The sequence below is a fragment of the Gracilinanus agilis genome, chromosome 4, assembly GCF_016433145.1.
Source record: "Gracilinanus agilis isolate LMUSP501 chromosome 4, AgileGrace, whole genome shotgun sequence".
NCBI lineage: Eukaryota > Metazoa > Chordata > Mammalia > Didelphimorphia > Didelphidae > Gracilinanus > Gracilinanus agilis.
In genome coordinates, this window is record NC_058133.1 from 503,012,013 (window position 1) to 503,034,919 (window position 22,907).

A 22,907-nucleotide genomic window follows, 5' to 3' on the forward strand; every position below is an offset into this window, starting at 1 on the left:
TTTCTTTCTTTCTTTCTTTCTTTCTTTCTTTCTTTCTTTCTTTCTTTCTTTCTTTCTTTCTTTCTTTCTTTCTTTCTTTCTTTCTTTCTTTCCTCCTTCCTTCCTTCCTTCCTTCCTTCCTTCCTTCCTTCCTTCCTTCCTTCCTTCCTTCCTTCCTCTCTCTTTTTGGAAGTGTCTGGCATCACACTTGAACTCTGGTCCTCTGGACTCCAGGTCTGGTGCTCTATCCACCGTGCTATCTAGGTCCCTCCAAAGGATCTAGTTTTAAAACCCACTGATTATAGCTGTATGGCCTTGGGCAAGTCACTTAACATCATTGAGTCTCAATTTCCTCATCCTCATCTGTCAAATGAAGGGTTGGACTAGAAGGCCAGTGAGGTCACTTCCAGCTCTAGAGCAGGGGCTGCCGTCTCCTCACTGCCACGACTCAGCCAGCATCTGCTCTGAGCCCCTCCAGTGAGGGAAGTAGGACAGAGATCATCCTTCCCATTTTGTTGACAATGAAACCAAGACCCAGAAAAAGGAAGTCCCTTACTCAGTCACCACCAGGCAGGCGGGGGGGCCCAGGCTCCTGGCTTCCAGTCCAGAGCTGTTACCATCAGCCCATGCGGAGCAGCTGGAGCCGGGGGTTTTCCCCACCCCCTCCCCGTGTTCTCATGGTGGGGGAGAGGCACAGACCGGCGAAAGGGCAGCTGGGTGGAGTGTGTCATCGAGGTGGGGGGCCAGGAATTAGCCACTCAGGTAGCCATTGTCAAGATTTCTGCAGAGCATTGATCCTAACAACAGAGGAACAATCGCTGACAAGTTTAGAGAGCACTTTAAAGTTTGCCAAACACTTCACAAATATTTCATTTTATCCTCACGATAACCTTGTGAGGTGGGTGCTATTATTATTCCCACTTTACAGACAAGGAAACGGAGGCAAAGGCCCTTAAGTGACTTATCCAAGGTCACGCAGTCAGTTACATTTTACAAAACATTTTATGGATTTTATCTCAGTTGAGACTCAGCACAGCCCTCTGGGGAGGACATTAGAAGTAGTGTTAGCCCTGTTCCAGCGGAATTCAAATGGAAGCTCCTTGAGGCAAGGGCCTGCTTCGTTTTTGTCTTTGTAGCCCCAGCAGTAAGGGCCTTACATTTAGGATCACGGAGCTAAAGCAGGAAGGCACCAGAGTTGAGTCTCATTTTTCAGATCAGGAAACTGAGGCCCAGGGAAATGAAGTAACTCAGTTAGTAAAAAGGAGGGGAAGGGTTGACTAGATGGCCTTGGAGGAGATCTGTTACCATATTCTAAGTCACTTCCTTTCACTTTAACTCAATGAGCATTTATTAAACTCCTACTGTGTGCCAGACACTGGGCTAAGTACCAGGGATACAAAAAGAATCCTTGCCCTCAAGGAGCTTGTTATCCTGTGCCTCAGTTTCCTTGACCATAAAATGGGGAGATCAGCCTAGATGGGCAGCTGAGGGTCGATGCTCGCATGAGGCAGTGCATGAACGCTGGCTGACTGGCTGTTGGGTGGGTTGGTTCTTCTCGGAGGGTGGCCCTTACTCCAGGGTCTGGGGGCACCCTCTGGCCCGGCCTCGTGCTGTTCCCTACCGGCTCTTTCCCTTGCCTCCCTCTGTTCGTGGATCATCTCTCCTGGTGCCTCCAGGCACATCCCATTTCTCACCCTCGCTCCCGGGGCACAAAACTCCTTTTAATCTTCCTCCCAGACCGGCTCTCGGTAAGCCACCCTCCCGCTCTCCATTCAGCGGGCAGGGAGCTGCCAGCCGCCGAGTGTGCTCCTTTAGGTGTCCCGGCCAAAGACAGTCCTCTACTAAGGGGACCCAGAGCCCCTGGGGCAGGGAGGAGGCGAGGGGAGCCCAGACCAGGGGGGGCAACATTCTGATTTTACAGACAGAGGAAGGGGCCCCTGGGGTGGGGGGTGAGAGGACCAGATCTTGTCTCAGCTCATACAGGGAAAAAGTACCCGAGGTTAGATCCGAACCCAGGCCCTCTGCTGCCAAAGCTAGAACGCTTTCCACTGTCCCACATCTTTATTTAGTCTGATATTCAAGGCTTCTGTGATTAGGCACCTGGACCACCATGCCAACTTCCCCTCCGGGCCTCCGGCTGCCTCTTGCCCGGCTGATCCTGGCTGGTGACTCCTCTCTCCCCATCATATCGGCTGCTGACAGGGTGTGAATCTTCATGTCAGCTGGAGTCAGAGGACCACAGACTTAGAGCTGGCCAGAGACTTGGAGATCCCCTTATTTTTATTTTTATTTTTATTTTTATTTTTATTTTTATTTTTATTTTTAACCCTTAACTTCTGTGTATTGGCTCCTTGGTGGAAGAGTGGTCAGGGTGGGCCATGGGGGTCAAGTGACTTATCCAGGGTCACACAGCTGGGGAGTGTCTGAGGCTGGCTTTGAACCCAGGACCTCCCGTCTGTAGGTCTGGCTCTCAATCCCCTGAGCTACCCAGCTGCCCCCTACCCTTTCTCTTTACAGATGAAGAAATTGAGGCATATAGATGTTAAATAATTTACCATTTTAGAATTAATACTATTTGTTGGTTCCAAGACAGAGGAGTGGTAAGGGTGGGCAATGGGGGTCAAGTGACTTGCTCAGGGTCACACAGCTTGGAAGTGTCTGAGGCCGGATTTGAACCCAGGACTTCCTGTCTCTAGGCCTGGCTCTCCATCCACTGAGCTACCCAGTCGTCCCTCCCCTTATTTTTATAGAGGAGGAAACTGAGGCTTGGCAAGGGGAAAGGGCTTGGCCACGCTCACCCCTTTGCCTCTCAGTCCAGTATTGATTCCACCACCCCGTGCCACCACTCCAGGCCCTCTGGCAGCTTCTCCCTGTGCTGTTCCTCCTCCTGCCTCGTTTTCTCCTCCAGGAGGCTCCCTGAAATCTGCTTGGTTCCACTGCTGACCCTGATGATAGGAGAGATGTCTGGTGAAGCTCCAGCTTCAATAATCTCTCCAACAGTCACTGGAGAGACCGTTTCTGTAGCTTTTAAGTCTTTACTTTCTGTCTTAGTAACAAATCTAAGACAAACAAGCGAGACCTGGGCAGACGGGGGTAAATGACTTGCCCAGGATCATATAGGTAAGGATCTGAAGCCAGATTGAACCAAGGACCTCCCGTCCCTAGGCCCGGTGCTCTATCCACTTAGCTGCCCCCCAAACTATTTTTGTATCTTTAAGAGGCAGTGGCAGGGGGTGGCTAGGTGGGTTAGTGGATTGAGAACCAAGCCTAGAGACAGGGGAGGTCCTGGGTTCAAATCTGGCCCCAGACACTTCCTAGCTACGTGAGCCCATCACTTAACCTCATTGCTTAGCCCTCACTGCTCTTCTGCCTTGGAACCTATACTTAGTATTTATTCTAAGATGGAAGGTCAGGGTTTTAATGACATTTTCAAAAAGCAGAAGCTGCTAAAGACAGAGAAGGAAGGAGATAGTCATGCAGTATCTCTAGTCAGGAATGCCAGACACCCCTGAGCTTCCAGTTAGTGGCACAGTTTAGTAGACACATTATAGGCAGTGGGAAAAGGATAGGCTCTAGACTTAGCATGTTACTTCTATGATCTTGGGCCTCAGTTTCCTCATCTGTAAAATGAGAGGGTTGACCTAAATGGCTGACAAGGTTCCTTCTGGCTCTAGATCTCAGATCCTATGACTCTAAGCCACTTAATAAACTCTTCACTTAACTTCCCTGAGCCTCAGTTTCTTCATCTGTAAAGTGTGTGGGGGGAGTTCTTTCTGACTCTAGATCTATACATCTATGATTCTAAATCACTTAAATTATTTACTTAACCATTCTATGCCTCAGTTTCCTCCTCTGTAAAATGAGGGGATTGAAGTCAAAGATTCTAAAGATCCCTTCCAACTCTCCAGAGTGCCCATGAAAGTGCATATCAGGAGATCTGGGGGTGGGGAGGTGGCCTGGGCACAGCTGGGCTCGGCCACTAACTCTCTAAGTGGCTGAAGCCAAGTCACTTCCTCTCAGTGGGTTCTTACTTTCCTTCTTTGAAAATGGTGCTGATCAGGACAATCCCCTCCGCCTCCCCCAGACACAGACGAAATAAAGCAGGCAGGAGAAGCCTAAAAGGCTGGAAATCTGTCAGATGGAGGGCAGTGTTCAGGCGATAACTGGCGAGGGGCCCCAGGGTAGCTGAATCTGCTGGAGAGGAGGCTGACCACCACCTTGTGAGGGGATACTGAGGACTCCCCCTTTTTCTCCCCAGAACTAACCCAGGGTGGGCATTCAGGGAGAAAGGAATAAGTATTTTTATAGCACCTACTATGTACCTGCAAGCATTATACTGTACTTAGCACAAAGCTAAGCACTTCACAAATATTATCTCATTCAATCCTCACAATAACCCTGGGACATAGGGGTTATTTCTCCCATTTTACAGAAAAGGAAACTGAGGCAGACAGAGGTTCAGTGAATTGGGTAGGATCATATAGCTACTGGTAAGTATCTGAGGTCAGATTTGAACTCAAGTCTTCCTGACTCCTGGCCCAGTATTCTAACTACTTCACCACCAACTGCCTCATTCTGTGTGGGGATCAGAGAGCTTCCTATTAGGCTGTACAGGGCATCAGCATGTGCTTGAGGCCAGCCTTCTGCCCCTGGAGTGCAGTCTCCACCCTCCCCAGTGAGGGGTTGTTTCTTTTCCTGCCTGCTTTTGCACCACCAGCAAGAGACTGGACGTGTCTTCTAGAGGTTCACGTTCCTGTGCATTTTGCCATCTGCTTTGGAGGGTGCCTTTCATCTAAGCTAAATCCCCCTTGCTTCAGTCTGAGCCAGTGGTGGTGAGCGGTGCCTGCAGTGGGGACCACCTCTCATAGGAGCTTAGGAGAACCGCTCTGACAAGATCTGGCCGCAGTTCCTCTGAAACTAGACAAGCGGTTTCGATGCTCTTTGGTTTGGGTTGGTTTTTTTTTTCTCTTCTTGTTTATCTCCTCATGTTGTCTTTCTCCTCTCTTGGCTTATCTTCTCTCTCTGGCTCTTGAGTCTTCTTTCTCGCTGGATTTATGCACTCTCGTTTTCTCTTCTCCTTTCTCATTCTTTTCTCTCTTTTCTGTCTTGTTTTTCTCTTTCATTATCTCTCCTCTCCACTTTCTCTTCTCTGTCTTGTCCACCTCTTCTCTCTCTCATTTTCTCCCCTCCTCATTCTCTTCTTTCTTCTTTGTCTTATTCTTCTCTCTTTCCCTCCCCCCCTCATTTTTCATCCCTTCTCTCATTCTCTCCTCTCTTCTCTGTCTTGTTCTTCTCTCTCATTTTCTCCTCCCTTCTCTTATTCTCTTCTCTTTTGTGTCTTGTTCTTTTCTCATTTTCTCTCCTCTGTGTCTTATTCACCCCTTTTCTCTCATTTTCTCCCCTCATCATTCTCTTTTTTCTTCTTTGTCTTATTCTTCTCTTTCCCTCCTTCCCTCCCTCCCTCTCTCTCTCTCTGTTTCTCTCTCTCATTTTCTCCTCCCTTCTCTTATTCTCTCCTCTTTTCTGTCTTGTTCTTCTCTCTCTCATTTTCTCTCCTCTCTGTCTTGTTCACCCTTTTTCTCTCATTTTCTCCCCTCCTCATTCTCTTTTTTCTTCTTTGTCTTATTCTTCTCTCTTACCCTCCCCCTCTCCCTTTCTCTCTCTCATTTTTCATCCCTTCTCTCATTCTCTCCTCTCTTCTCTGTCTTGTTCTTCTCTCATTCTCTCCTCTCTGTCTTGTTCACCCCTTTCCTCTCATTTTCTCCCCTCTTCATTCTCTTTTTTCTTCTTTGTCTTCTCTCTTTCATTTTCTCTCCTCCTCTCTCATTCTCTTCTTTTCTGGTTCATCCCTTTTCTCTCTCATTTTCTCTCTTCTTCTCTCATTCTTTTCTTTCCTCTCCCTCTTGGAATGTTAATTTAAGTCAGTGGAGAAAACCCAGCCCCCAGAAGAATCTGGGTAAAAACGATCTGCCATTTCAGGGGCTATTTTGGTGCTTGCCCTCACTTCTTTCCTTTTGCTCTCTGTTTCTCTTGGACGAAACTGCCAAGGCCCTAAATATAGAACCCTGGCCCAGGGCACAGCAGAGACACACTTACTCCTCCCACTTTTCTCTAGAAAAGGAAACTGCTAGTTTAAGACAGCCTAAGCACCCTGAAGCTGGTGTCCTGCTGGTTACTAAAGGGGGCCAGGGAAGGAGAAATTTGACCTGGAATTCTGATAACTAGGTGGCAACAATCCAGCCAGGCCACCCTATTCTCTGTCCCTCACATATACCAAGTGCATTCCTACTTCCAAACCTTTGTTCAAGCTGTTCCCCATGCCTGGAATGCCATATGCTAGCCTCTTCCCATCTTCAAAATCTTCAAAGCCTATATCAGGGCTTACGTCCCCCACCTAGGAAGGCAGTATGGTAGGTCTTCTGGCTTGGATTCAGGAAGATCTGGACTGAAATACTATCTTAGAAAATTTCCTACTTCTTGGGGCAACCAGGTCATTCAATGGATAGAAAGTTAGGCCTGGAGATGGGAGGTCCTGAGTTCAAATGTGGCCTTACACACTTCCTAGCTGTGTGACCCTGGGCAAGTCACTTGACCCCCATTGCCTAGCCCTTACTGCTCTTCTGTGTTGGAACCAATAAACAGTATTGATTCTAAGTCAGGAGGTAAGGTTTTAAAATAAGTAAATAAATCCTGAAGAGTTTGTAGGCTTAACCAGACTGCCCAAAAAAGATCTAGACCAGTGATTCCCAAAGTGGGCGCCACCACCCCCTGGTGGGTGCTGCAGCGATCCTGGAGGGTGGTGATGACCACAGGTGCATTTATCTTTCCTATTAATTGCTATTAAAATTTAAAAAATTAATTTCTGGGGGGCTACGGAATATTTTTTCTGGAAAGGAGGCGGGAGGCCAAAAAAGTCTGGGAACCACTGACTAGACTATCTACAGGGATAATGAGGTCACCAGCTCATTTCCCATCTTGGGACAGAAGAGAAGGCTTAAAAAAAACCCTAGAGCCATTTGTAGGGAAGAGACTTGGAGCCCATTTGGTCCTATTCTATCTCTCCAAACAATATTTCCCTTTCCTGACAGACACCTTCCATTCCAGCCAGACCTCTGTGTCTGTGTCATTGTTGTTCAGTCATTTCAGTCATGTTGGACTTTTCATGGCCCCATTTGGTGTTTTCTTGGCATAGATTCGGGAGTCATTGACCATTTCCTTCTCCTGCTCATTTTACACATGAGAAAACTGAGGCAAACAGGGAAGTGACTTGCCCAGAGTCACACAGCTAGTAAGTGTCTATGGTCAGACTCGAACTCAGGTCTTCCTAACTCCAGGCCCGGTGCTCTATCTCCTGTACCACCTGGCTGTCAACCTTGTTGGGTTAGCCAAGACCTGGAAACAAAAAAGGGCTCCCACTGACTGGAGAATGCCAGGAAGAAAAATGGTTTCTGAAAGCAAGAAAGGATGAACATGAGGGAGTCAGAGAAGCATGGGAAGATTTGTCCGAACTGATGCCAGGCAAAGAGTAGAAGGGAGGGCAGCACACCTAGTGGCCACAGGAACACAGTAGCCACTAAAAAGCATCCGTCTCTGAAGAATCTGAGGAATCATTTAAAGCCAGAGGGCTGATAAGGAAACACATCCTTCGCCTTGTAGTAGAGAGATGGGCTGGGGAGACCCCTGAATGCAAAATGTAGGACACATTGTAAGATACCATTACTGTGTTGCCTTTGCTGAAATGTTTTACTTTGTTACAAGAAATAGTAGTAGGTAGTAGAAGTAGTAGAAGGAGGGGCAGCTGGGTAACTCAGTGGATGGAGAGTCAGGCCTAGAGACAGGAGGTCCTGGGTTCAAATCTGGCCTCAGACACTTCCCAGCTGGGTGACCCTGGGCAAGTCACTTGACCCCCATTGCCTAAAAAAAAAAAAAAAAAAGAAGAAGAAGAAGTAGAAGGAGCTTTGGCGAAGAGCATCAATAGAAAAGGTATGAATAACTTTAAAAAAAAAGTTTAAAATGGGCCTTTTCCCACTCTGGTTTCTCATTCCATCCTAAACTGAGGTATTGAATGTGACTTCTGAGGCATCTCTTGCCCAGGGTAAACATCTCCAAATTCCTGGGAAGTCACAGCTTACAACTCCCTCCAAAACTCCCAAACACACACACAATTAATGAGCGGGAGAGCGGCGAATTGCCTTGTAAGAAGGATCACTGGGAACAACACAGATGACCCAGTCCATCTCAGGAGTCGCAAGAGAGTAGGGATACCCTCCTCAGTTGGCTTCCTGTCTGGGCTGGAGACTGGGCTGCTGTCCAGCTGTTTTCCCGTCAGCCACTTCCCCTGGGGGGACATTGCCATTTGATTGAGGGGAACTTGAGCTGGAGTTATCCACCCCCTGACCTTCTTGCTCTCTTCCCTCTTCATTCTTTAAAAGAGAAGTTTAGATTCTCCTTCAGGAGAGAGTTGCTGGGAGAGGTCACAGCATGAAAGAGGCTCGGATTTGGAGGGGATCTCAGAGGCCATCTGGTCTAAATTGAAGGCTCATAGACTTCAAGCTCGAAGGGACCTTAGAGGGAGTTCAGTCAAGGGAATAAGCATCTCACAGGCAGTGCAACTGGCAGTCATTCTTACTGTTCAGTCATTTCAGTCATGTCCTCCTTTCTCTTCATGACCGCTTTTGAGGTTTTGTTGGCAAAGATACTGGAATGGTTTGCCATTTCCTTCTCCAGCTCATCTTACAGATGAGGAAACTGAGGCAAACAAGGTTAAGTGACTTGTCCAGGGTTACTCAGCTAATAAGTGTCTGAGGCCAGATTTGAACTTGGGAAAATGAGGCTTCTTGACTCCAAGTCCAGCACCCCATACACTATGGCACCATCTAGCTGTCCCACACCACTCTCCATGCCTGTTATTTATTTATTTGATTGTTTGAAAAAAAATTTTTTTTAAATTAATTTAGAATATTTTTCCATGGTTACAAGATTCATGTTCTTTCCCTCCCCTCCTCCCACTTCCATCCTGTAGCCAATGAGCAATTCACTGGCTTTTACATGTGTCATTGATCAAGACCTATTTCTATATTATTGATATTTGCACTGGGGTGATTGTTTAGAGTCTACATCCCCAATCACATCCCCATCAAACCATGTGATCAAACAGTTTTTCTTCTGCATTTCTGCTCTCACAGTTCTTTCTCTGGATGTGGATAGTGTTCTTTCTCATAACTCCCTCAGAATTGTCCTGGATCATTGCATTGCTGCTAGTAGAGAAGTCCATTACATTGATTGTACCACAGTGTATCAGTCTCTGTGTATAATGTTCTGGTTCTGCTCTTTTCACTGTGCATCAATTCCTGGAGATCATTCCAGTTCACATGGAATTCCTCCAGTTCATTATTCCTTTGAGCACAATAGTATTCCATCACCATCAGATGCCACAATTTATTCAACCCAATTGAAGGGCATCCTCACAATTTCCAATTTTTTGCCACCGCAAAGAGCACATACTTGTTAATTTATTACAAGCCTGCTGTCCTTTCCAGCTGCCTGTAATATTTCCTCTCCTATCCCTCTCTGAAGAATACCTCACATTGTGCTTTTCTGAGATAATCTAGTCATCTATTGGTTCCTCACTCCTGACCTCCAGTTCCCCAATTCGTTCTCTCCTATTTGCTCCTTCTTTGTTCCAATTTCTTGTCAGTTCTCTGACCAAGACCAACTCCTCTGCTTGATCTCATTCATCTCTCATCTCCTGTGGAAGCTTTCTCTTTCTTTGTTTCTTTTTTAGTTTCACCTTAGAGCCTGATTCCTTCCTCAACACCTAGAAATATAGCCACCTCTCTCCTTGCTTAAAAAAAAACAAAACAAAACCTTTCACTTTGCCCTGGCAATCCCTTACGCTATCGTCCTATATCTCATTGCCCAAATCCTACAAAGGATGGTCCAAATTCATTGCCTCCACTTCCTTACCTCCCATTTACTTCTTGGCCCCTTACCATCTAATTTCTAACTCTACCTTTTGACTAAACAGGCTTTCTCCAAACTATCCAGGGTACCATTGTCTAACTCCAATGGCCTTCCTGAGTCTTTATTCTGAAGGCAGCTCGTGGCATTGCTATTCTCCTTACTCCTGGATACTCTCTCTTTTGGCCTCCATGACAATACTCTATTGGCTCTTGCCTCGACTGACCTCTCTTTAGTCTCTTTTGCTGCATTTTCCATTTCCTGATCACTAAATGTGAGGCTCTCTCAACATTTTGTCCCAGACCTTCTCATTCTCTCCATGTAAGCTCCTTAGAGTAGAAGTTCTTTCTTTCTTTCTTTTTTGCATCTCCACTGCCAAAAACCGTGTCTGCTACATACTGTTAATAATAAATATTTTCAATTGAGTGGTATTCTCATCAACTACAAGATGTTTAATTATTATCCCTATGCAGATGACTTTCAAATCTATCCAGCCCTATTCTTTCTCCTAAATAGGAGTGTAGTATTATAGAAAGTCTAACTCAGAAACAGGAAGACCTAGGTTCAAGTCTTCCCTTTGGGGACTTTGTGGTTCTAGGCAAATTTCTTAACCTTTCGATGTCCTCAGCCCTATAGTTAAGACGGTAAAATGCAGGGTTAGTGGTAGGGCGATACTGGTAAAAAGGAAGTTCTTTTCCAAGAGCTCCTAACATGGATGAAACCACAGGGTTTATTAAAAAAAAAGTCTTTCCATGATGATATATGTGGAAAATCTAAGGAATTCAACTAAAAAGTTAGTTGAAACTATAAATAATTTTAGCAAAGTAGCAGGATATAAAATAAACCCACATAAATCATCAGCATTTTTATATGCAAGAAGAGATAGAAAGAGATTCTCCATTTAAAATAACCACACATAGAATAAAATACCTGAGAGTATACCTGGCAAAACAAACTCAAGAACTACACAAAAATAATTATAAAACACTTTTTATAAAAATAAAGTCAGATCTAAATAATTTAAGAAATTTTCATTGTTCATGAATGGGCAGAGCCAACATAATTAAAATGACAGTTCTACTTATCAAGTAAAAAATAATTTTTTTTAATGTTTGTCTATTGAATGTTGATCCCAAAGTACCTATGACCCTCTCATCGTCTCCACTTGGACGTCCCATAATCATCTCCAATTCAACATGTTCCAAATGAAAGCTGATCCTCCTCCACACTTCCCTGTTTCTGTCAAGAACACCTCAATTCTTTCAGGCCTCCAGGTTGGCAACTTTGCAGAGACATCCTTGACTTTCCACTCTCTTATTCCTTATGGGCAGCCAGGTGGCATATAAAAAAGAACACTGGGCCTGGAATCAGGAAATTCTGAATTCAAATGTGGCCACAGAAATGCTTAGCAGCTATGTGATCCCCTCTGGCCAGGTCATTTAACCTTTGCTGACTCAGTTTTCTCAACTATAACATGAGGATAATGATAGCACCTACCTTACTGAGTTGTTGGAAGGATTAAATGAGACACTAAGAAAGAGAAATAGGACATAATATGGAGAAGTGAGATAAATAATCTCTAAAGCAGTCACTTCCCCAAACCATTTCCTTCAGCTGCTCCCCTAAAATAGACTCCCTTCTTCTGGAGAGCCATCAAGCTATAGTAGGAAGACAAATGAATTTGGAATCAAAGGAGCCAGGTCCAAATCTCATCTGTCACTTTTGTGACCTTTGGCAAGTCACTTAACTTTTCTGGGCCTCAGTTTCATCATCTCTAAAATGAGGAGATAAGGCTAAATGGCCCATGATGTTCTTTCTAGTTCTAAATCTAGGAACCTGGTTATCCTCAGAGCTTAGCTCATGCACTGGCCATCTCCTTTGGATGACCTTTCATGTTTCTTCCAGTTTTTCATGCTTTCCCTACTGAGAGGGAGACAGGAATGGAGACAGAAATGCAGAGGCAGAGAGACAAACAGAGACAGAGAAAAAAATAGAGACAGACAGACAGAGTCCTTGTTCATTGAATTTGTTAAGCCCTTATTACCTACCAAGGCATTATGCTAAACTGTATTATGCATTAATTTTATATAGAACAGATAGAGACTTAGGGACTGGCCTGTGATTTCACTGGTCCAGATAAGGAATATCCCTCTGCCAATGCAGGTGGATACCTTCTCTGCCACTTAGAGTCTTGGAGAATTGCCCAAAGTGCTCTGAAGTTAGATGACTTGCCCAGGGTCATACAGCCAATATGTGTCAGAGGCAAGACTGGAATCCAAGACTTCTTGGCTTCAATACCAGCTTTCTATCTGCTCAAAAAACTGCTTCTATCACTATATTTACTCATTTGTAAATATATTTTTCTGTCCACCAGCTCTTACCTCTGTTTACACCTTTCCTTTGAGCCCCTTCCCATGGCACTAGACTGATTAAAATACCTTGCTTGCTCTCTTCTTCGGCAGACACCACTAATGGGGGCCTCTTATCTTTTCTTTCAGCACCGGCAGCAGTGATCCCTATTGCATTGTGAAGATTGACAATGAGCCCATCATCAGGTAATTGAGGAGAAGGAATGCCCTTTGGGGATGGGCTCCTTTCTTTCCCTCTCAGGTCTTCTCCTCCTAAGGGACCTGGGTAGATTCCTGGAGCTCAGGTCATAAAAGAGGGACAGAGAGAATAATAATAATAACTGCAAATATTCAATCAACAAACATTTGTTAAGTTCTTTCTACAAATCAGGCATTGTACTAGCCACTGAGATTCAAAGGGAAAATGTTAAAAAGAACCAAAGCCTGCTCTCATGGAGACTCCATTCTAACCGAATAGCTTCTTAAGCTCCACCAAGTCTTCCCAATAGACCTGTGAATTAGCCAGTTATTTTTGCACAGTTGGTGCTTAGTGGTCATTGTTTTAATTGTCCCCATTTTATAGATGAGAAAAGTGTCTAGAGTCAATCGGTCAGTGTGCATCTGCAAAGTACCTCCTTTGGCAGGCAGCATGTGAGGTATCCACAGAAATGAGACAGTGTCTGCTCTCAAGGAGAAGACCATGGTCTGCAGTTTCCCCTTGGGGAGATAATAGGTCACACAGCTAGGAGGGGAAGAATCAGAATTTGAACTCAGATCTTCTGAATCCAAATCTAATATTTTTGCCAGTTGCTAGGAGGGATTAAAAAAACTTCTTTCAGGTCTTCCCTCTACCTTCTCAGCTCTTTCTGGACAATCTCACGCTGCCTCCAGGGAGGCGTCAAAGCAAGAGATTTCCCCTCCTGGACATGTAAGCCCCCCAGAAGAAAGGTTAGGATCAATTGTCCCTTTATGGGAGGGAATCAGGAATCAGGAGACCTAGGTCAGAGTTGTAGCATTCTTGTTAACTTACCATGTGATGTTAAGGAAGTTATTTGCCTCGGTTTCCTTATTATGTCAAACCCTGCCCTGCCTACCTATCTCCTGGGGCTACTCCAAGAATGACATGATTCTGAATAATGAATATGAAAATGCTGGTAGCTCTGAAAATGAAAAGACTAGCATAGACTGGAAGCTCCTTGAGGGCAGGGGCTGAGCTTTATTTATCTTGGTGTTTCTCTACCTTAATGAATATTGCCCGAATGAATGAAGGTGGGGGAAATAGCAAGCCCCAAGAGAGGAGACCATTTGCCCAAAGTCATCCATCAACTAGGTGGCACATGTCGGTTAAGGACTCTTTTCCAGGCACCATAAAGCCCTGCTCAGGGGTTAGAGAGAGGGTGGGGGTACGAGATGGCCCGAGATGGCGGGGCTCTGGTGCTGATGTGCCTGCAGAGCTCTCTTTCTTTCCATCTGTTTTTCTCCAACAGGACAGCCACTGTGTGGAAGACCTTGTCCCCATTCTGGGGGGAGGAGTACAAAGTCCATCTTCCTCCCACCTTCCACTCGGTGTCCTTCTATGTCATGGATGAAGATGCTCTCAGGTATGGCGCTCTTGGGTCTCTTTAGGGACTCTAGAGAGCCAGGGGGAACGCCGGAGATGGACCCAGAATGGCTCTAATTGTGGGGACAGGCGTGTGTGGGGTGGAAGGGAGGCAGAGGGAGCTGGCCCCGAAAAGGACCCTGTTGGGGATGGAAAGTGGCATTCGGGTCCTCATCTGAGCAAGCCGGGCTCTAACCAAGTCCATCCCCTTTCCAGTGCCTTCCAGGACAGAAGTCTAGGATGTCCAGAGGGTCCCCCTGATGTGACAGAGGAGGAATTTGATAGGGCAGGAGACTCCCCCAAAGTCACGCGGGGTAGCATTAGGATTGAGGACACCCTGCCCATCACTGCTAGTCTTAGAAGTGTGCTGAGTCCCTGGAGGAGGCTATCAGCTGGGAAGAGCTCTACGGGAAGGGGAGATGAGTTGGGGACCCAGTTCCTGTAGGGTCAACTCGCTGGGAATCATGGCTGGAGAAACTAAGGGAGAAAGTGTGAGTGTGTGTGTGTGTGTGTGTGTGTGTGTGTGTGTGTGTGTGTGTGTGTTTCCAGGTAGAGGAAGATGTGTTAGGTCTGAGAGTTCAAACTGGTCTGCTAGCTGGTCCTCATATGTGACATCCTATCTCTCACCTAGGCAGCTAGGTGACATAGTGGAGAGAGTGTCAGGCTTAGAGTCAGGAGTTCAAATCCAGCCTCAGACATGTATTAGCTGCACAAGTCACTTCACTCTGTTGGCCTCAGTTTCTTCAACTGTCAAATGAACTGAAGAAGGAAATGACAAAATCCCACCAATGAGATTGCAGGTTCACTCCTTATCCCTCTCTTTAGGACCTTGCACAGAAGTCTGATCCATAGTAGGACCTTAATAAATGTGTGTTGAATTGAATTACAGAGAGATAGAATTAACATTTGGCTCATGAATGAATGAGTGAGTGAATGAATGAATGACTAGGGAGAAAAAAAGAGAGGAAAAAAATAATTTCTCAATGTGTCACGCTCAGTGCTCAGGGCAGGGGATACAGTAGGAAAGTAAGATAGCCCCTCTCTCGGGGGGTTCACATTCCAATGGAGGAGACATCGCATCTGCAAGGCAGATGGAAAGGGCCAGTGATAGAAACAGCTGTGAGTCCAGACCTGGAGTTGAGAGGTTCAAATCTGGCCTTAGACATATCCTAGTTGTGTGACCTTGGGTGAGTCACTTAACTCCCATTGCCTAGCCATTGCTACAGAATTAATTCTAAGGTATCAAAAGGTAAGGGTTTAATAAAAAAAAGAAAGTCCAGCAGGCCTTAGTAGCCAGCCGCAAAATAGAGGATAATGTGTCTTCTTGAGTGTCATTTCCATCAAACTGTGTCAGCTGGTCTAACTTACTGAAAGCAAACAAGATTTAGTGGCCACACTGAATTCACTCATAAAGGGGGGTTCTCAGAGGTGTGCCCCACCCCCTCCCTGCCATCATCTCAGGTCCCTGGTTTGACCTGGGTTAGGAAAATGAGGCCAAATGCGTGAATTCAACTCAGGCAACTTTCCAGACAATAGAAGGCCTCTGGACAGACGTAGGGACGGGGCTTTTATAAGAAGGGAGAAAACCGACTCAACGGTGCACCCATCTAGGGCAAGCGGCCCCCAGGTGCCCCCCAGACAGATGGTTGAGTCTTGCATTTGAGATAAGGCAGAGATGGGTCCAGTGCCCTTGGGGTCAGGGGCTCCATTCCAGCTGGCTCTACCTCCGTGTTTCTCCTCACCCTGGGAGAAGGGCCCTCATCGAAGTCAGAGGCGAGGCACTTGTTACTGGGTGCTTGGGTGGGTGGGTGCACCCACATGAGGGTGTATGTCAGGCCCTGGAAGCATCTGGCACAAGCCAGAGCCGGGCCCCACAAGATGGCACACACGTGGTGCATGAGACGGGGCTCCTGGCATTCATTCTCGCAGCTTAACTGAAGTCGGGCCAGGATGGTAGATCCTGGGCTTCTCCCCTCTGGAACCTGGAGCTCCACGCGCAGAGAAGCTCAGCGGCCCACCAGCTCCTGAGGAACCTTGCAGGAAGCAGAGCAGAAGAGACCTCTGCGGGCATCTAGCCCAGGGTCCTTGTTTTATGATGATTCGGGCTGGGGAAGTAAGAAATAATGGGATGAGCCCAAGCTTGCTAAGGGAGTCAGGAATGGGCCTGGGGTTTGGGCTTGGCCATACTAATACTAATAGCTCACATCGAGAGAGCACCTACTATGTGCCAGGCACTTTATGATGATTATCTCACCATAATAGCTCACATTGAGAGAGCACCTACTATGTGCCAGGCACTTTATGATGATTATCTCATTTGATGCTAACAACAATGCTGGGAGTGAGGTGCTGTGCTATTGAGCCACATTTTATAGAGGAGAAAGCTGAGACAAACAGGAATTAAGTGACTTGCCCAGGGTCACAGTAAGTATCTGAGGCCAGATTTGAACTCAGGACTTCCTGACTCGACACAGCTCTAGCCTCAGGGGACTACATGACCAAGTGAAACCATCAAGCTTTTCTAAGTCAGCAGAGCTAGAATTCAGATTCCTCAGGTCAGCCAGGAAGGATCTCAGAAGCCCTCTAGTCCAACCTGCTCATTTTACAGATGAGGAAACCAAGGCACAGAGAAATGAAGGAACTTGTCCAAGGCCACATAGGTAGTACAAATCAGAGGTAGGATTTGATTTTAGATTCTCTGAGCTAGATCCACTGCTTTTTTCATTTCCATTAACCTTTTTTTTTTTTTAAATAAATCCTTTCCTTCAATCTTAGAACCAATATTGGCTCTTAGGTGGAAGAGTGGTAAGGATGGGCCATGGGGGTCAAGTGACTTGCCCAGGGTCACACAGCTGGGAAGTGTCTGAGGCCAGATTTGAACCCAGGACCTCCCGTCTCTAGGCCTGGCTCTCCATCCACTGAGCTCCCCAGCTGCCCCCTCCTTCCCCCCATTGCCATTAATCTTGATGTTCTCTCTCCTTCTCTCTCCTCTAGCCGAGACGACGTCATTGGGAAGGTCTGCCTCACCAGGGATGTCTTAGTGGAGCATCCCAAGGGTAAGATGCTCCGCAGGCCCGACTGCTGAATCCCTGCAGCCTTTGGCCTCTTCCTGCCTCCTCTATAGCTCGGCCCATCCTGACTCTGACTCAGCCAGATTAGGAGATAAAGGCAGAAGGGGGTCCCAGGCTAGAAACCTGGCAGGACCTCATTTCCCCCGGCCCCCCCTCACGCCCAGTTGGGAGCAAAGGACCAGATACAGGTGCCTGGAAGGGACCTCGGAGACCCTCCAGTTCTCTCTCCCCCATTTTAGGAAGGAAGGATGACTTGCCCAGGGTCACCCCGGTAATGAGCAGCAGAATCGGGATTCACACGCAGATGCTCTGACTCCACATCCCGCCCCCTTTCCAAGTCATCTCATCCCGTCCCCAGCATCTGAGCCCCTTCGGCCCCTAAAGAGATCCCAGGAGGCCGTGAGCTCCCCAAGGGAGGGGCTCGTCTTTCTCCCCAGCACCTGGGGCAGTTCCTGGCTCAGGGTCCAAGGCCCGGCCCCTGTCATTTCACCCACATTCTCTGCAGCTTGTGGCCTGAGAGTGGGGCCCAGAGACGTGTCCAACACTGGGCTGGATGCTGAGGGCCACGAAGGCCAAAATGAAACAGAGCAAACTGTAGGGAAATAAGTCCTGGGACAAGGAAAGCTAAAGCCATTATTGCTGGGGGAGGGAGCTCTCTGCTGTCCAGCTCAGGAAAAGCCTTCTTAAAGAAGCTTAGGGGGCAGCTAGGACCTGGGTTCAAATTTGACCTCAGATGCTTTCTAGCTGTGTGACTCTGGGTAAGTCACTTATCCTTATTTGCCTAGCCCTTGTCCTTCTGTCTTAAAGTTGTTTCTAAGATAGAAAGTAAGGATTTTTTTTAAGGAAGCTTGGATCCTAGCTGTGTGACCCTGGGCAAGTCACTTCACCCCCTTTGCCTAGCCCTGACCACTCTTCTGCCTTAGAACCAACATAGTATCAATTCTACGGCAGAAGGTGAGGGTTTAAAAAAAGGGGGGCTTGGAATACTAAGAGGTAGAGTGAGTGCAATCCAGGCCTAGATGCCAAGATGGGGAGGTAGGAAGTTTGCTGGATTGAGATGAATGGAAAGGACAAGGTCACAGTCACTCGTAGAGTGGGGAGACCACCTCCCCACAGTGTTTCCCCCCTCCGTTGTAGGATCAGCCCTCCGTGAAGGGTGGCTATCCTGGTGTCTTCTGGTTGGACCGGACAGCCTCTCAATCGCTGCCTCTTGTGGGTCTGTGGGCGAGTAGGGGTGAAGCTCCCCCGTGAGCCTTGAGAGACTCGAGAGTGTGCTGCCTCCTGGATCAGCCGTAGTTGAAAAGTGTAAGGATTAAAATGGATAAAGGCTGACATTATGAGGGAAAATAATAATTTAATTAAAGCCAAAGATTGAGGGTTCGTGTCCCTTTGTGGTCACCAAAATGTAAGGATTAAAATTGATAAAGGCTGACATTATGAGGGAAAATAATAATTTAACTAAAACCATGATGGTAAAAATAAATTGAAACGCCCCTGTAAAAATTCAAATTGCTGCCAGTCTCCATCTTGTCTACAGAGCCAAAGAGGTCGTCTCAAGCCCGACCTCCAAATTTAAGCTGCGCTATACGTTGGTTCCCGTTGTCTGACGTTATCATGTCAGAAACCAGAAACTCACTGGATCACAGAAAATGTAGTTTCAAAGTCCCCCACATGTCCACAGGAAGTTTGTAAAATACTTTTAAATGGGACCTCCCTGAATTCCAAGCATCACAAAGGGGAACTTGGGGGGAGCCCAAACTGGGAAGCTGGTGAGGGAGTCAGAGCAGGAGCTAGGCGGGGGGAGAGCTTGCCTTTAGGGCAGGGAGGACCTCAAAGAGCCAAGCCTTGGGGTGCAGCCAGTGAGCCCTGCTTCTGTCTCTAATCCTATCAGCCTCCTCTCCTCTGATGACCCAAATTCTTTTTTTTTTTTTTTAAACCCTCACCTTCTGTCTTGGAGCCAATACGGTGAGCGGTAAGGGTAGGCAATGGGGGTCAAGTGACTTGCCCAGGGTCACACAGCAGAAGAGTCTGAGGTCAGATTTGAACCCAGGATCTCCCGTCTCTAGGCCTGACTCTCCATCCACTGAGCTACCCAGCTGCCCCCCTGGCCCAAATTCTTAAACTGGCGTCTGTGTTAGATGTGTGAACTAGAATGGGGGAAAAAATCCCATTTTCCTTTTTGCTGGCCTCTAACTTTAAAAACGTGATTCTGAGAAGAGGCTCTCTCAGGTCACAGATGGCCAGAGGGACCCACGAGCCCCCAAAGGCTGGGTCCCTCTGCTCTCCAGGGACCCAGCGACAGAGACCTGGGCAGAGGGGGTCTGATCTGACCTCCGAGCCAAGGATGCCCCACATGGGCTTCCCTCATCCATCCAAACCATGTGGGAGTCTGGGTCTGGCCGAGCCCTCTCCTCTCCTTTGGGACCTCCTCCCCCGGGTCCTCCTTCCTTCCTCCCCACCTGCTGCTGTTTATAATGGACAGCCCACCCCGGCAGGGGGTTTCACGGCTGCCCTGAGCCGCTGACTCAGCCTCCGTCACCCAGGACCCGAGCCATTTCTGGCGGCTGCTCTCCGGGCACTGAGAGCTGAAATAAAAACAACTTCGCTTCTTCCATGGCTCCCAAGGCTTCTGCTTCCCAGAGACCTCCTGGAAACTTGGAAAGAGCTCCAGCAGGTCTCCAGGCCATTCATAAATGCAATGAATCCCTCCTGCTACATTCCAGAAAAATGTTCAGTCAGTGGATCCACCCTGACTAGCCTGGGCTTCAAGAGTCAGAAGATCTGGATTCAAATTCTGCCTCTGATGCTTATTCCTTGTGGGACCTTCGGCAGGGCCCCCTGTGTGCCTCCGGTTTCTCATCTGTAAAATGAAGGGGTTCAGCTTAGATGGCCAAGCACTCAGGATCCACGATCCTGTCATTGTAGACTCCTGTCCATCCCAGGCCTGAATCTTATTCTCATGAGACCTCTGGGGCTAGCCTGGGCAGGCATCCTTCCCCCCATTTACCCGAGGTCACACCAGTATTTGGAAACAGAGAATCACCGACCCCCGAGGCCATTTAGTCTGACCAGCTCATTTTACAGATGAGGAAACTGAGTCCTAGAGAGGAAAGTGACTGCTCTAGGGCCACACAGGTAGCGTCATAGGATCCCAGATGGAGAGCTACATCTTACAGATGAGGATACTGAGGCCCGAGAAGGAAAGTGACCTGCCTAGAGTCACACAGGTAGTAAAGAGCAGTGAGGTGCTGGAACTAGGCTTTCCCTCTTTTCCCACCTTACTGTTTAGAGGACTTGACAATCGGAAGTTCTGTCTAGGCAAGTAGACGGCCCATTGGGTACAGTGCCAGGCCTGGAATCAGGAAGACTCATCCTTCTTGAGTTCAAATACAGCCTCAGACACTTCCTAGCTGGGTGACCTTGGGTAAGTCACTCCCTCCTATTTGCCTCAGTTTCCTCATCTGTAAAATGAGCTGGAGATGGAAATGGCAGACCTCTCCAGTATCTTGGCCAACAAAACTACAGATGGGGTCACAGAGAATTGGACGTGACTAAAATGATGGAACAACATTCAGAACAACCACCTCAGATCCAGAGAGATGAACTGGGGCAAATCAAACAGGTGGCAAATATCAGAGCTGAGCATCAAACCCAGGTCTTCTGGCTCCCAGCCCTGGGCTCTCCCTAATGTACAAAAATGGGTCCCCAAGAAGAAGGCCGCCCTTCCCAACCCCCTGACCATGGGCGACGAAGCAGGCCGAGAAGGCAGGCGAGGCACGTTTGTTTCTCACAAGGTGGGCTTCTTCCTGGGGTCCGGGTCAGCCCGTTTCAGCCTGGCCCAAAGGGGTTGGGGTGCCATTTGGGCCTTGTCCCTCTTCCTTCCCCAGGTTACAGTGGATGGCTCCACCTGAAGGAGATTGACCCGGACGAGGAGGTTCAGGGAGAGATCCATCTGCAGATGGAGATCCTGCAAGGCCAGGGGCCCCAGAAGCTCCGATGCACCGTGTTGGAGGCCAGGTGAGTGCAGGGGTCGGGGGCCCTCATTCTCCCACACCAGCAACCCTGAGCAAGCTTAGGGGTCCCGAGAGATCTCTTGGATCCCTCCTGAGGTGGGATTGGCAGACATTCTCTCATTTGATCCTGACGACGACCCAGTAAAGTCAATGATATTATTATCCCCATTTTATAGAGAGAGAAACTGAAGCTCAGGGAGGTTAAAGAAATTACAACGGGTCAGTCAATTCAGCAGAAAGCACTGATTAAACATTTACTATGTGCTAGGCACTGGGGGTAGATACAGTGACAGAAGAGACACAGTCCTTATCTTCAAGAGATAAACTAAAGGAGAGAATGAATGAATGAATGAATGAATGAATGAATGAATGAATTTATTAAGTGCTTAGTGAATGAATGAATGAATGAATGAATTTATTAAGTGCTTAGTGAATGAATGAATGAATAAATGAATGAGTGGATGAATGAATGAATGAAAAATAACTTTTTTTAATTAAGAAAAATTTTCCATGGTTCAATGATTCATGTTCTTTCCCTCCCCTCCTCCAACCCCCTCCTGTAGCCAATGCACAATTCCACTGAGTTTCACATGTGTCATTGATCGAGACCTATTTCCATATTATTGATATTTGCACTGGGGTGATTGTTTAGAGTCTACATCCCCAATCATGTCCCCATCAACCCATGTGAACAAGCAGTTGCTTTTCTTCTGTGTTTCTGCTCCCACAGTTCTTCCTCTGAATGTGGGTAGTGTCTTTTCCATAAACCCCTCAGAATTGTCCTGGGTCATTGCATAGATGCTAGTACAGAGGTCCATTACATTCAATTGTGCCACAATGTATCCGTCTCTGTGTATGAGGTTCTCCTGGTTCTGCTCCTTTCGCTCTGCATCACTTCCTGGAGGTCATTCCAGTTCACATGGAATTCCTCCAGTTCATTATTCCTTTTAGCACAATAGTATTCCATCCCCAACAGATACCACAATTTATTGAGCCATTCCTCAATCGAAGGGCATCCCCTCATTTTCCAATTTTTTGCCACCATACAGAGCGCAGCTATAAATATGAAAAATAACTTTTTAAGTGCTTATCAGAAACCAGGCATTGTGTCGGACACAAAGGATGGGAAAAAACACCAGAAACAATTCCTGCCCTCAAGAAGCTTCCGTTCTAGTGAAAAAGAGAAGCAGCATATAACTAGGTACACAGGAGACACACTGAGGTAGCTCTGTGGAGGGGAGGGCACCAGCAGACAGTGGTAACTGAGCCTAGTCGTGAAGGAAGCAGACACAGAGGTAGTAAACATCTAGAGCAGGATTTGAACCTGGGTCTCCCTCCTTCCAAATCCAGTGTTTTTTCCCTACTGCTGGTGAGTTTTCTTCGACAAAGTGACTGAGTTCTAACTGAAAAACTCTTGGGAAATTGGGTTTGTTGAGTGAGCCAGCGTTCCATGCAGCCATGTTGAAGACGGTTCCTCTTGGTGTTTGGGGAGTTCCCCCAGGCAGAGCTGCCATCCCACCATCATGGTGTGTCAGGGATTGCTATCCACCCAGTGAAGTCCCTGCCTTGGGGAGCTTGGGGTCAGATCCTTAGAAGATCCACTAGGAACAGTCGTCATCTACGTCTCAAATGGGGATGGTCCGCACTGAATCATCCACACTCTCATTTCCTCCAAAGATCTAGTAGTTCAGGCTGTGGCAGGGGAATCAGGGGATCAGGTCCAGGCTGTGGCCAGGGCTCGGGGGGTTAGGACCAGCTTGTGGAAGGGTCCAAGATGCGGAGAAGGCATCCATCTGGTCTGACTCCCTCCTTGTGCCATTGTAGCTGGGGCCCTGGGGACAAGCCAGGCCCGTCAGCCAATAAGTTTTTTTTGACCCTCATCTTCCATCTTGCAATCAATACTTAGTATTGATTCCAGTCTCTAAGTAGTAATGGC

The 22,907-nt window shown here is 47.3% G+C and overlaps 1 protein-coding gene across 1 annotated transcript in view; it reads left to right on the plus strand.

Moving 5' to 3' along the window:
- Nucleotides 1-22,907, plus strand: part of LOC123246846 (ras GTPase-activating protein 4-like) — a 92,161-nt gene that overhangs the window by 42,218 nt on the left and 27,036 nt on the right. Inside the window, exons 2-5 of the mRNA XM_044675631.1 lie at nt 12,438-12,494; nt 13,775-13,888; nt 16,882-16,943; nt 20,846-20,975. Of these exons, the coding sequence (XP_044531566.1) occupies nt 12,438-12,494; nt 13,775-13,888; nt 16,882-16,943; nt 20,846-20,975 (363 nt within the window). The remainder of the gene's footprint in view (nt 1-12,437; nt 12,495-13,774; nt 13,889-16,881; nt 16,944-20,845; nt 20,976-22,907) is intronic.